This window comes from Chrysemys picta, chromosome 2 (assembly GCF_011386835.1).
Source record: "Chrysemys picta bellii isolate R12L10 chromosome 2, ASM1138683v2, whole genome shotgun sequence".
NCBI lineage: Eukaryota > Metazoa > Chordata > Testudines > Emydidae > Chrysemys > Chrysemys picta.
In genome coordinates this window covers 117,539,544-117,554,071 of record NC_088792.1, presented here as the reverse complement: position 1 = coordinate 117,554,071, position 14,528 = coordinate 117,539,544, and the positions used below count along the sequence as shown (strand labels likewise).

The 14,528-nt window shown below is 44.1% G+C and overlaps 1 protein-coding gene across 18 annotated transcripts in view; it reads right to left on the bottom strand.

Moving 5' to 3' along the window:
- COL15A1 (collagen type XV alpha 1 chain) overlaps nucleotides 1-14,528 on the bottom strand; it is a 290,708-nt gene that overhangs the window by 130,721 nt on the left and 145,459 nt on the right. For 17 of the 18 annotated variants that reach the window (XR_010598479.1, XM_065584078.1, XM_065584076.1 and 14 more), the window contains 4 exons: nucleotides 12,252-12,370; nucleotides 6,249-6,386; nucleotides 5,648-5,674; nucleotides 2,310-2,372 (listed from right to left, as the gene is read on the bottom strand). Coding sequence is in view for 17 of the 18 variants with exons in the window: in XM_065584078.1 (XP_065440150.1) it covers nucleotides 2,310-2,372; nucleotides 5,648-5,674; nucleotides 6,249-6,386; nucleotides 12,252-12,370 (347 nt within the window). In the remaining variant the exon portion in view is untranslated. The remainder of the gene's footprint in view (nucleotides 1-2,309; nucleotides 2,373-5,647; nucleotides 5,675-6,248; nucleotides 6,387-12,251; nucleotides 12,371-14,528) is intronic. The other variant, XM_065584070.1, reaches the window with a different exon arrangement.

Below are 14,528 nucleotides of genomic sequence, written 5' to 3'. Positions count from 1 at the left end.
ACCTTTGTTCTGGTTCAGTGCTTCTTAGCATGGTAGGTGCACCATGACTCAGGGGCATGTGCTGAAGGTGCATCAGCTGCAAGGCCCTGTTGGCTCTAGCACCTAGTGGGACCCAAAGAGTATTTCACCCAGAGCCTCCAAATACCACACTTCTGCAGGACACCCGGCTACCAGCTCCTCCCCAGCCATCCTCCCAACAGTCTGGAGACTTGCCCTTTCTGCTGCTAGCCTCTGCCCAGCCAGAGTAGGAGAGAAAGAAGAGCTGCAGATTTGCCATTCAGCAGATTCATCCCATTGCCTTCTGCTGACCTGTGATTGCTCAGCAGCAGATTCAGCACATGGGAGTGTTAAAGTATTTGTCAGTAATGGCTTTTGCCAACAGAGTTAGAGTTAACCGCCAAGTGATAATTTGCCTGTAGGTATTTTGTCAGCTTCCAGCAATAACAGGGGGAAACAAAAGCCTGAAGCAGAAAAGGTCTCTGCTCCAGCAGGCGTAGGTGGTCTGGGAGTAGGCTAAGAGATCTGCATTCACACAGATCCAGTGACTCCTGCATCCCTGACCCAAAGGGCTGCAATTCTAGCTCACAGACTGGAAAAACGGCCAGAGGAGTCAGGAGGGAGTACCAGGAGCCCTACACCCTGCTCTGCATTGTCAGAGGTGAATTTCATCTTTCTAAGTGCTCTGGACTCCACTTGAGTTGAGTCTGAATGTATTTCACATCAGGGATTGGGGCGGGGGGGCAAAGACAGACTTCCTGCCTGCCCTGACTCAGCACTGCACCCTGGAAGCGGCCAGCAGGTCCAGCTCCTAGGCGGAGGCGCAGCTCTGCGAGCTGCTCTTGCCCGCAGGCACTGCCTCCGCAGCTCCCATTGGACACAGTTCCTGGCCAATGGGAGTGTGGAGCCAATGCTCGGGGCAGGGGCAGTGCGCAGTGTCCCATGGCCCCCCTGCCTAGGAGCCGGACCTGCTGGCTGCTTCCGCGGCGCGGCGCAGTACCAGGACAGATAGGAACTAGCCTGCCTTAGCTCCGCAGCACCGCTGACCGGATTTTTAACGGCCCGGTCGGCAATGCTGACCAGAGCCCCCAGGGTCCCTTTTTGACTGGATGTTCCGGTCCAAACCGGACACCTGGTCACCCTATTGAAGGACACCAGGAAAACAGGGAAAGTGGGGAGTTAGACTGGAAGTAACACAGCCATGTGGACAGAGCAATGCACAGGGTTTAATAAAGTTCCACTTGTTCAACTTAACCTGCATTCAGCTTCACACTTTGCTAATGAAACATTGACCAGTTAACATTAAATGATTCTTTTGTCCACTTGTCTAAATTGCTGGCTGAATTTTTCAAGCGGAATGCAGCAATTAATTCACCTGCACTAGCTACCCTCAGCTCAGCAGAGACAGGAGTAGTCACCTCAAAATGTGAACACTGATTTTGGCTACTCTGCAAGGCTAAAATAGGACTGTACTCTAATCTCCTACATAGTTTATCTGGCAGAGCATAGTCACAGTCACACATACAAGGCCCTTCATTTTCTGTTTAATATTTCTCAGAAATGTATTGGTGTTTATTATGAAAAATTTTAAGTGGGTGAAAATCGGCACAAAAAATATTAACTTCTGGGTAAATATTGGGGTTAATATTGGAGGATCGGAGGAGAGAGAGAAAAAGCAACAAAGAAAAAAGTAAGAGTATTGAAAGTAAAAGCAGTTTAATGCCATGGTTTACTTCATGAATTGTATATTAACAGTACAAATACATACGTGTGTGTGTGTATATCTTCTACTACATTAACTTATTTGACAACCTCACATTTACACTTGGACTAAAGTATGAACATAAACATTTCTGCCTAACGTAATGCACTGAATTTTCTTAATATAATCAGTATTTTCATGTACTTGAGTATTCCAAAATTCAGGTGAAAATAGTAACAAAACAGGATTTTTTTTTGGTAGAAATCACTAAAAACTGAAAAGGAAGGGCCTTGCACACATAATAGTGCAATTTTTCCAACTGAGTCTCATTTCTTTTATTAAGAGTTACACATTTATCTTCTCCAACTCTAAAATATTCCTGTGAAAGCTTAACTGTTTATATAAGCTATATTTATACATCTTCTGGCAAAATCCTTAGGGCTTTATTGTGACTGGTCTTTGAATAGATGCGTGGTGGGGGAGAAGGGTACATAAATTCTTCTTATGCTTTCTGTATTTTATTTCCTTTCAGAACATACCAAATTAATACAAAGCAAAAGATGAATGGTAGCTAACCCAATTGGTTCTTAGACACTGATAGGACACGTACCTTTTCTCCTTTAAGGCCATCCTCTCCCTTCAACCCTGGCAATCCCTGAAGACCTCTTTCACCCTAAAAAGACATTTTTATTCAATATTTTCTTTCCATTAAAATATAATTCCTATAAATGATGGATATTTAGAAAACCAAAAAGTGCCCATAGGAAAGTTGCTATAGTCTATTTGTAAGGAAGCTAAAGTGTGCAAAGTTCTCACCTGATTTTTCCCAGGTATCTGTGACTGATTAATATATTAGCAGACCTTTTGTAAGACAGTAGAGGATTACCTGAACTTTTGGAATAGCTCTCTATTTGTTCTGCATTTCCTCAATGTGATAATAGTAGGCAGATTCCAGGCTGACATTTTGTCTTCACCTGACCCAAATTATTCATTTCCAAAATGTACATTGGAAGGTCACCAGTTTCAATTTCACACCAAGGTAATGGGCAGTAGGGAAGAGGGCAGTCGGATATTTTCCTGTGGAAATACTTACGTAATATACTGCTGTAAGCTGCTAATCGAGGTGCCACACATCGTGCAGCATGCCTCAACATGAGGTGCTGACTCCACTCATCTCCTACTGGAATCATTAGAGCCCCATCCTGCAAGATGCTGAGCACCCTCAATTCCCATTGAATTCAATGGGGTGCTAAGCGTCTCACAGAAATTATCTTGCAATATTAGGCCTCAAGTTTCCTTTTAACCCTCAGGGTTCTAATAAATCTCAACTCCCAAACCCCAAATAACCCGCTTATCCCATGGTGTATTTCCCCCCAATACAATATGCATATGCTGTGTTCTATATAAGGCTTGAGCCTTTGCTCACTGAAGTCTATAACAAAGTTCCCATTGATTTTAAGTGGTGCAGGATAAGGCTATCAAGGGCAATGAATTAGCCAGCTAACCTAAGATTCTGGAATGAAATCCAGAGGAAAATGAAGCTCAGATTTATGTTCATTTGTGAACTTTTTCTCCAAGGAAATATGGACAATGGTGTGTGTTAATCGTATCCACTGTCAGAGTCTAACCATGATAGCACTGCACTAACTGTAAAGATCCATGAACTAGATGCAGTAAGACTCAAATGTACCCACAGGATTTCATTTTTTTCTTTGGTGGTTAATATTGATTTCTCTGCTGATTAATTGGTTATGGCAAAATGCTTTTTACGCATTAAGGCCCCAACCCTGCTAACACTTGCACATGTGCTTTCCTGCATTACTGAAATTAATGTACTATTTGCAATGGGATTGCTCACAGTAGCATAGTTGAGCGTGTGTGAAAGTATTAGCAGGATAGGGGCCTAATTGCACACAGACAAAATGGTTTCCGAACATAAGTAAAGCTGCAACAAGATTGCTAAAGGAGGAAATATGATTCTTTATACCACAGAGAATTATAAAAGAAAAAGATATCCAAACATGCAGAGGTTAATTTAAAGTGTTGCTCCCGCAGAAATAAAATTCCAAATTACTTTATATAATTGAAGCATTTTCCACAGAACATTTTGTCACGGCTTTTGTTTAAAAAAATGTGTTCTGCTTAAAATTAAAATGCAAAGAGCAAGAAAGAATAGTGCAAAGCTAAAAAGGACAGCTTCTTTGGCTGGTACAGCTTTTCTAATGATAAATAATTTCTCCTAAATATGAATTGACCTTGTGCAATAATAACTAGATTTCTTTGAGCGTGGAGTATGAACAGAGATTTGCAGCTAGATGAAGCATTTGTTTGCCTGTTGGGCTGAATAATTAACCCCCTCACCACTGGATTATTTGTATTGACTATTATAAAAATGTGACCCTGCCCTGAGGAGTGTATACAGAGGGCAGGAACAGACAAAGTTTTTAGCATTTGTGTAGGAGATTTCTGGAAGGGGAAAGGGGTGCATGAGGTAGATGATATCCCCACCCAGATGCTTCCTTGTGAGAGGGAGGGAGGACGGAAAATATAGCAACAGGGTGGGGAGTGGGAAAATGGAAGTCACCAAAATAGGTAATGTAGCTGGAAGATGTGTCACACTAGAGCATTGCAGAGGGCACATGGGTCATAGCAGCTGAGAAGAGAGTGGGGGGACACTTGACTCTGGGAGAGTGGATGGAATGAGGCAGCTAGAAGAGAAGCCAGAGACCTGGGAGCATGGAGGAAGGTTGACAGAATGACACAGGTGAGAAGCCATTGGGGAACACCTGAGCATGGAAGAAGATCACACCAAACAACGGCGGATGAAAAATGCACTGGGACAATGTAATGTGGAAGTGGGTTGGGTGGGTTTCAGGAGCTGGGAGGCAGGTTTGAGTCAGGGGAGGGAGGAACAAAAGGGCAATTGAGGAGATGGGAAATGGGCCAAGGAGAAATGGTGATCAGGGGTAGGTGGTAGCTGTGGGCAGGATGGAGCCAGGGAGTGAGGTAGGTGGTGTGGGTCAGTTAATGTGATAGAATTGAGGACACAGAGGAATGGGGGTGGAGAAGGCAGATGGGAGCTGTGGAGGAAGGATTGTACCAGCTGAGGTTAGGAGTAGAAGATGGGGAAGCAGCTGGGAATTGGGTGAGTGCTGTAGTTTAGGGCGTGTAATCACATGTTGTTCTCACCTTGCTCTTAACACAGTACATACACTGAAAAGGGTCCAAGTATATCCTCTTCTTGGGGTTTCCTTTATACTAACTTAAATAGCATCAAACAAAACTTCCTGCCAGAACTTGGCTTCTCAAAGGGCTGGTCTGTGCAGGGCTCCCCTCGTCTTCCTTCTAGTTCCCTCTCCCTTGAGAGAGCTCTTGCATAAACCTGGGTTGGAGCACAAAGTGCCCACCTCGTCTGGCAGCCAGCGTGAATCAGCAAGTGAGTCCTTCATCACTAGCTACACAAGATCCTATAGGCCGACGCCCTATTAAGGCCTAGAAGAAAGGGACTGGAGGGAGAAGCAGCTGGGAAACTGAAGGCTGCAATGCATCCCTTTGTTTACATAATGGTTACAAACACAGCTTGACAGCCATAAGTCATGGTGAAGGAGTTAGTTCAAGCTATTTGCCAACCTTAAACAGTATTCACAAAACAGAAGAAAGACTCCAGGACTTCTGAAATCAATCAATGTGAAACAGACCTGTGATCAGTCAAGGATGGTCATCCTGGGGTCCCAAATGCTTGTGATGCACCTTTGAAACATTACAGTCTTCTTGCTTTTCATTATAACATAGTGCAGCAGTTCAGATACCAAACTGCCTATTGAGAACAGGGTTGCAAAACAGCATTGTATAGCTTAAGCTCAAACTTAGCTGAGTGTCAGTCTGGCAAAGACATGCTAGGTTTCTTTCTCTTCAACGAACTAAAATATGCATGAAAAAGGTACTTACTGGTAATCCATCTTTACCAGGAATGCCCTAAAAGAAAACACCCATTTTAGAAAGGTACATAGAACATGTATAAAGTAGAAGAAGAGGGATAAAAACAAGCAACTGCATCTTAATGGCCAGCATTTCATGCTGTGACAAAATATCAAAACAGAATTGGGATCTGTATTGTGTTACCAGGTGCACTATTTTGTATACATATTTAATTGGGGGCATGTATTTGTGATCAAGGAGAGAGTGAAGTATAAAACACTCTGTTTATCCATAAGCTGCAGCTTACAGGGGATACATAAACCATGCTTCTTGGGAGCTACACAACCTGTCCATCCAACATTTCTCAAAATGCAAGTGCCATCCTTGAGGAGCTTGGTTGACACCTCAGCAGTTGTGTTTTACACCCTTTGGTCCGGAATCGCCATGGCCAGGCACCTTGTAGAACCACTGACGTGCAGAAGACTGCTATTTTGATGTGGTATGATTAAACACCCACTTTGACTACACAGGGTGCATGGCAGTAGAGAATCAGCCCTTCACCTGTGTGTGATAAATGAATATTGGTCTCTCTAGATGATGTGTGTGGCTTCAATAGAGATGTAGTACTCACAGGTTCACCATCTCGCCCAGGTTTTCCTAGAGGCCCAGGGGGTCCTTGAATCCCTGTCTGCATTTCTTCTAGTTCCGACTGTCCTGGTGGTCCTCGCGGCCCTTGCTCTCCCTTTTCACCTCTCTCACCTTTTTGACCCTAATAATGTATAATATACAATAATAGGTTTTTATTATTTTCTTTTTATTATTTTAACATATATTGCCATCATACCTACAGGCCTCAAACCAGTTTAGCACAATGGGGCCCCAGGCACTGTACCAACATATATTACAACCAACTCAGGTTGTAAACCTCGTTCTGACTGATATAGATGAATTGATCATTCAACTAAAATGGGACGATTGCCTGGGTACAAGCGGTCATGACCTAATTTCACCAGTTATGTGCAGACAGAATATAGTCCCCAACCAACAACATATACATTTGGTGTTTTGAAAAAGCCAACTTCCCACACAAAACTGAGTGGGAGGAAAATTTAAACATAAAAATGTTAATAATGGGCAGCTATTTAAGAATGCTCTGTTAGCCACCCCAAAAAAAATCCAACACCCTTGCTTCACCACACACACAGTTCAGCGATCATGAAATAAGGCTTCTTTGATTAAAAAAAAAAAATCAACCTGGTAAGTGAAGTGAAATCCTTGATGATCTTAAATGCAAAAAAGAAGCTTACAAGAAGTGGAAGATTGGACAAATGACCAGGGAGGAGTATAAAAATATTGCTCAGGCATGCAGGAGTGAAATCAGGAAGGCCAAATCACACTTGGAGTTGCAGCTAGCAAGAGATGTTAAGAGTAAGAAGAAGGGTTTCTTCAGGTATGTTAGCAACAAGAAGAAAGTCAAGGAACGTGTGGGCCCCTTACTAAATGAGGGAGGCAACCTAGTGACTGAGGATGTGGAAAAAGCTAATGTACTCAATGCTTTTTTTGCCTCTGTCTTCACAAACAAGGTCAGCTCCCAGACTGCTGCACTGGGCAGCACAATATGGGGAGAAGGTGACCAGCCCTCTGTGGAGAAAGAAATGGTTCGGGACTATTTAGAAAAACGACGTGCACAAGTCCATGGGGCCGGATGCGCTGCATCCGAGGGTGCTAAAGGAGTTGGCGGATGAGATTGCAGAGCCATTAGCCATTATTTTTGAAAACTCATGGCGATCGGGGGAGGTCCCGGATGACTGGAAAAAGGCTAATGTAGTGCCCATCTTTAAAAAAGGGAAGAAGGAGGATCCGGGGAACTAAAGGCCAGTCAGCCTCACCTCAGTCCCTGGAAAAATCATGGAGCAGGTCCTCAAGGAATCATTTATGAAACACTTAGAGGAGAGGAAAGTGATCAGGAACAGTCAGCATGGATTCACCAAGGGGAAGTCATGCCTGACTAACTTAATTGCCTTCTATGAGGAGATAACTGGCTCTGTGGATGAGGGGAAAGCAGTGGATGTGTTATTCCTTGACTTTAGCAAAGCTTTTGATACGGTCTCGCACAGTATTCTTGCCGCCAAGTTAAAGAAGTATGGGCTGGATGAATGGACTATAAGGTGGATAGAAAGCTGGCTAGATCATCGGGCTCAACAGGTAGTGATCAATGGCTCCATGTCTAGTTGGCAGCCAGTTTCAAGCGGAGTGCCCCAAGGGTCAGTCCTGGGGCCGGTTTTGTTTAATATCTTTATTAATGATCTGGAGGATGGTGTGGACTGCACTCTCAGCAAGTTTGCAGATGACACTAAACTAGGAGGCGTGGTAGATACACTAGAGGGTAGGGATCGGATACAGAGGGACCTAGACAAATTAGAGGATTGGGCCAAAAAAAACCTGATGAGGTTCAACAAGGACAAATGCAGAGTCCTGCACTTAGGACAGAAGAATCCCATGCACTGCTACAGACTAGGGACCGAATGGCTAGGTAGCAGTTCTGCAGAAAAGGACCTAGGGGTCACAGTGGACGAGAAGCTGGATATGAGTCAACAGTGTGCTCTTGTTGCCAAGAAGGCTAACGGCATTTTGGGCTGTATAAGTAGGGGCATTGCCAGCAGATCGAGGAACGTGATCGCTCCCTTTTATTCGACATTGGTGAGGCCTCATCTGGAATACTGTGTCCAGTTTTGGGCCCCACACTACAAGAAGGATGTGGAAAAATTTGAAAGAGTCCAGTGGAGGGCAACAAAAATGATTAGGGGTCTGGAGCACATGACTTATGAGGAGAGGCTGAGGGAACTGGGATTGTTTAGTCTCCAGAAGAGAAGAATGAGGGGGGATTTGATAGCAGCCTTCAACTACCTAAAGGGGGTTCCAAAGAGGATGGAGCTCGGCTGTTCTCAGTGGTGGCAGATGACAAAACAAGGAGCAATGGTCTCAAGTTGCAGTGGGGGAGGTCCAGGTTGGATATTAGGAAACACTATTTCACTAGGAGGGTGGTGAAGCACTGGAATGCATTACCTAGGGAGGTGGTGGAGTCTCCTTCCTTGGAGGTTTTTAAGGCCCGGCTTGACAAAGCCCTGGCTGGGATGATTTAGTTGGGAATTGGTCCTGCTTTGAGCAGGGGGTTGGACTAGATGACCTCTTGAGGTCCCTTCCAACCCTGATATTCTATGATTCTATGATTCTAATGTAGCCCACATTAAATCAATTAAAAACTGGTTAACTGATAGACTGCAAAAATAATTGTAAATATGGAATTGCCATCCAAGGAAAGCCCTTCTAGTTGGATCCTGCAGGGATCTGTTCTCAGCCCAGTGCTGTTCAATATCTTTCTCAATGCTCTAGAAGAAAATATAATCTCATTACTAGTAAAATTTGCAGATAACACAAAAATTGGTGGAGTGGTAAATAACGGTGGAGACAGATCAGTTAGATAGGCTGACCTGGATGGCTTGTTGGAACATCATGTGTTCTAAAACAGCCAAATTAAAGGTTATACATCTAGGAACTAAAAATGTAGATCAGTTTTATAAAATGAGGGACTGTGTCCTGAAAAGGACTTAGGCAGGGATGGTACATAAAAGATGAACGTGAGCTTCCAGTGTGATGGTGTAGCTAAAAGGGTGAACACAATCCTCGGATATAAGCAGGGGAATATCAATTAGAAGTAGGGAGATGGTATTACCTCTGAATGCAGCATTAGTGACACCATTACTGGAATCCTGGGTCCAGTTCTGGTGTTCACACATAAAAAAGGATGTTTAAAAATGGGAAAGAGCAAACAAAGGCTACAAGAATTACCTGCAGTCTGGAAAAGAAGCATTACAGGGAGAGACTTAAGAAGCTTCATCACATTTTTTCATATCAAGAAAGGATATAGTTTTTAAAAGATATACTACACATTATGGACTTGCTGCAGAGATTATGGGGAGTGACTAGTGGTATGCAAGAGGTCAGACACAATTATCCCTTCTGGCCCTAAAGTCTATGAATTACAAGTTGTACATACTGTTCGAGTCATAGGAAGTGAATGTTTTAGAGGAATTATATTTGTAAGTTCTGAAATAAATTCTAAACCTTATGCAAATCCACGTACCTAACTTGCATGGCCTATCATAAAGCTACTCTTTCACCATTCATTATAATCTGTCACAACAAGCACTGGGACTGACATGAAGAGCACGTAAAAGCATAAAAGCCAATGGTTAAGGCTACGGAGTAGCAGCCGTGTTAGTCTGTATCCGCAAAAAGAACAGGAGTACTTGTGGCACCTTAGAGACTAACAAATGTATTTGAGCATAAGCTTTCATGGGCTACAGCTCACTTCTTCGGATGCATAGAATGGAACATATATTGAGGAGATATATATACACATACAGAAAGCATGAAAAGGTGGGAGTTGTCTTACCAACTCTGAGAAGTGAGCAGCGAAACTGCTGACAACTCCCACCTGTTTATGCTCTCTGTATGTGTATATATATCTCCTCAATATATGTTCCATTCTATGCATCCGACGAAGTGGGCTGTAGCCCACGAAAGCTTATGCTCAAATAAATTTGTTAGTCTCTAAGGTGCCACAAGTACTCCTGTTCCTTTTAATGGTTAAGGCTATGTTTATGTCACGGAGGTCATGGAAGTCATGGAATCCCTGACTTCCAGAAACCTCCCTGACATTCTCTGCTTCAGACCCAGGGACAGCAGGACTCTGGAGCTGGCAGCCTGCGGGGCCCTGGCAGGGTTCCAGCAACAGGCAACAGCCTCGCACAGGGGATGGGGAACGCCTTGGGCGAGCGGCTGGGGGTGTCACAGAGAGGTCACGGCTTTGGAGAACTTTTGTTTATTGCCTGAGACCTGTCTATGAGTTTTACTAAAAATAACCATGACAAAATCTTAGCCTTAGCAATGGTACATGTCCAATTGAAACACACAATATCAAGTAACTTCAAAATTAAACTTCCACTCTGCATGTTTTGCTGGCAGCTGAGATCAGCATTGATGTACTGCAATTTCAAACCATGACAGAACAAAGTAAGAATGAAGCAGAGAACTTAAAGTTGGAGATACAAAGCTAAGTTCAAGGAAAGGATCAATATTAATCTAGTGGGTAAAGGTCTGGTGATTAATAAAGCTACTAATGATATATGAATATTTGGCAGTATGTCGAAGAGGAGGACTTGCAGGTATCCAGCTATACATGTCAACTAGAGGATGAAATATCCTTCTGATTCATGACATTTTAGGCTAAGAGCTCCCAATTTGATTTCCAGCTTTCCATGATATTTGGAGCAACATAATTGCATACAAATCAAGCGGGCACAAGGCCTTGTGTGAGCACTGGGTGTAATATGTTCATTCCTCCCCACCATGTGGGACCAACCTATTAGCCAAAATGGTCAGGGATGCAACCCCATGCTCTGGGAGTCCCTAGCCTCTGATTGCCAGAAGCTGAGAGTGGATGACAGGGGATGGGCCTCAATAATTGCACTGTTCTGTTCATTCTGTCTGAAGTACTTGGCATTGGCCACTGTTGGAAGACAGGATACTGGGCTAGTTGGACCACTGGTCTGGTGGCTTTTCTTATGTTCTAACACTGTGCTTTTTTATCAAAGTACCCACGGCCATACCCAGCTACCACTACTCAGGCAAAACTCCCAATGACGTCTGGGTAAAGACTGTAGGATCAGCCTCTCAAATTTTGAGTATGAAGTTGGTGTGGACATAAATTTGTGTCTAAGGGAATTCTGTGCTTTAACTAGCTAGCACAATTCAGATATACTGTGGGTATCTGCTAAGTGAACTGGGCCTATTTTGTTTCAAAACCACCAAAAATGGAAAAAAATTCACAGAATTTTTGCAAGAGTACTCTGCGAACAATCAAACTGGCTTTCAAATCTGTTCAAGTGCTTTTGCCTCCTCTCTTGAAAATGTAATCTATTTCAAGAGGTTTTGTTTTAACTACTGAGGGAGGGCGGTATTGTTGATTCAGTTCTAGAGACGAGCCACAGATACAAATTTCAGAACTGAACTGCTCCAAAATTCAAGGAGTTTGGGTTCAACTGCTCTAGCCAGCTGATAAAGAAGGAGCCCTGGTGTATGTTGTGTAGCATACCAAACAGATTTAAAGTTACATAACATGCACCAGGGGCTTTACTTTAAGAATAAAGTAGCCCCCTAGTCTGCAAGGCTGTCTCTACAAGTTAGTTCAAGATGGCTGCTATAAAATGAACAACAGACTCCAGGCTCTCATTTTGAGGATTTATAGGGGTTCTTTTCCTTCTTCATTGCTTCTTTAAATAAAGTAAAAGTAGTCCACATCAAAAGTACATGTTTGCTCTGTCTATGGCTGAGTCTGAACTGGAAAGTTTGGATCTAGATTTGAACTGCCCAACAGTCCAAGTGGGTTTGGATACAATGTTGCCATGAGATGCCATACCTGCTTAAGTATACAAATAACTGATCACCATAAACATTAGTAAGCTGGAAAGGATAAAGGTGCTAATTCAGGAAAGCATTTAATGATACGCATTAGTGCTTTCCTGAATCAGAACCACAATGAGGAGCTACATAGTAAGCTACCTATACTAACCTTTTCTCTGCTCACTCCTTGCAAAACAATAGCACCAGAACCAGCTTCTGGTTTTAGTATTTCCTGGGCTACCGTAGTGGCGTCACTTTCATGTTGATCATTTCCTGCACTGGTTGAACCTAAATAAAATAAAATAGAGAAAACACACTAGAAGACATTTATCAGGGAAGAGAGCAAACATATAGTAAGGCAAAAGAGAAAATAATTGGTATTTGGCAAAAATACACAAACAGAAGATGAAAGTGGGAAAGAAGGGAAACCCTCAAAACTCAAGGCAAAAATAAAATCTTTCTGTAATAGAGAAGGATGGAGTTAAATAAAAACACAGTTATTTTAAAAACTTTGAAAGATAGTTAGGGGGATTTAAAAAAAAAGTACAAAAAGAGAGAAGATAGGTACAAAAGAGGGGATGTACTGTAGGAATGGGTGAGATAAGGAGAATGCATTGATTGATCTTCTTGCTTCAACCCTTTGCCTTCCCACTGCCTAACTTTCAACTGTGCAGATTTAAAAATGAGGGATGTACCCCGCAAGGTTTGTTTCAGGAGCCATTGGCTTAAGTGTAATCCTCTGTCTAAGGGTATGTCTACACTACGAAATTAGGTCGAATTTATAGAAGCCGGTTTTATAAAAATCGGTTGTATAGAGCCGATTGTGTGTGTCCCCACATAAAATGCTCTAAGTGCATGAAGTCGGCGGACCGCGTCCACAGTACCGAGGCTAGCGTCGACTTCCGGAGCGTTGCACTATGGGTAGCTATCCCACAGTTCCCACAGTCTCCGCTGCCCATTGGAATTCTGGGTTGAGATCCCAATGCCTGAATGATGCAAAACAGTGTCGCGGGGGGTTCTGGGTACATGTAGTCAGGCACCTCCCCCTCCGTCAGAGCAACGGCAGACAATCGATTCGCGCCTTTTTACCTGGGTTACCTGTGCAGACAACATACCACGCCAAGCATGGAGCCCGCTCAGCTCAGCTCACCGTCACCATATGTCCTCTAGGTGCTGGCAGACGTGGTACTGCATTGCTACACAGCAGCAGCTAATTGCCTTTTGGCAGTAGACGGTGCAGTATGACCGGTAGCCTTCATCGGCGATCTGGGTGCTGGCAGACGTGGGGCTGGCAGACGTGGGGCTGCATTGCACACAGCAGCAGCCCCTTGCCTTTTGGTAGAAGATGGTATATTACAACTGGTATCTGTCGTCATCGTACTGCAGTGGCTGTCAATCATGGGCACCTAGGCAGTCTCGACGATGATGGCTATCAGTCGTAGTATGCGATTTTCTGCCAAGCGCCAAGTATTTTCTGCCAAGCACCCAGAAGATGCCGAGGGCTATCAGTCATGCTGCACTGTCGTCTGCCAGCTTAAGATGTAAAAAATAGATTTGTTCTGTATTCATTTGCTTCCCCCTCCCTCCGTGAAATCAACGGCCTGCTAAACCCAGGGTTTTGAGTTCAATCTTTGGAGGGGCCATTCTGGGTGACAGTTGTTTGTGTTTCTCCCTGATGCACAGCCACCTTTGTTGATTTTAATTCCCTGTACCTGTACGCCATGTCATCACTCGCCCCTCCCTCCCTCTCTCCCTCCGTCCGTCAGATACTAGTTTCGCGCCTTTTTTCAGACCAGACGCCATAGCACTGGGATCATGGAGCCCGCTCAGATCACTGCGGCAATTATGAACACTATGAACACCACGCGCATTGTCTTGGAGTATATGCAGAGCCAGGACATGCCAAAGCAAAACCAGGACCAGCCGAGGAGGCGATTGCAACGCGGTGACGAGAGTGATGAGGAAATTGATATGGACATAGACCTCTCACAAAGTACAGGCCCCAGCAATGTGCAAATCATGGTGTTACTGGGGCAGGTTCATGCCGTGGAACGCCGATTCTGGGCCCGGGAAACAAGCACAGACTGGTGGGATCGCATCGTGTTGCAGGTGTGGGATGATTCCCAGTGGCTGCGAAACTTTCGCATGCGTAAGGGCACTTTCATGGAACTTTGTGACTTGCTTTCCCCTGCCCTGAAGCGCCAGAATACCAGGATGAGAGCAGCCCTCACAGTTGAGAAGCGAGTGGCGATAGCCCTGTGGAAGCTTGCAACGCCAGACAGCTACCGGTCAGTCGGGAATCAATTTGGAGTGGGCAAATCTACTGTGGGGGCTGCTGTGATCCAAGTTGCCAGGGCAATGAAAGACCTGCTGATATCAAGGGTAGTGACTCTGGGAAACGTGCAGGCCATAGTGGATGGCTTTGCTGCAATGGGATTCCCAAACT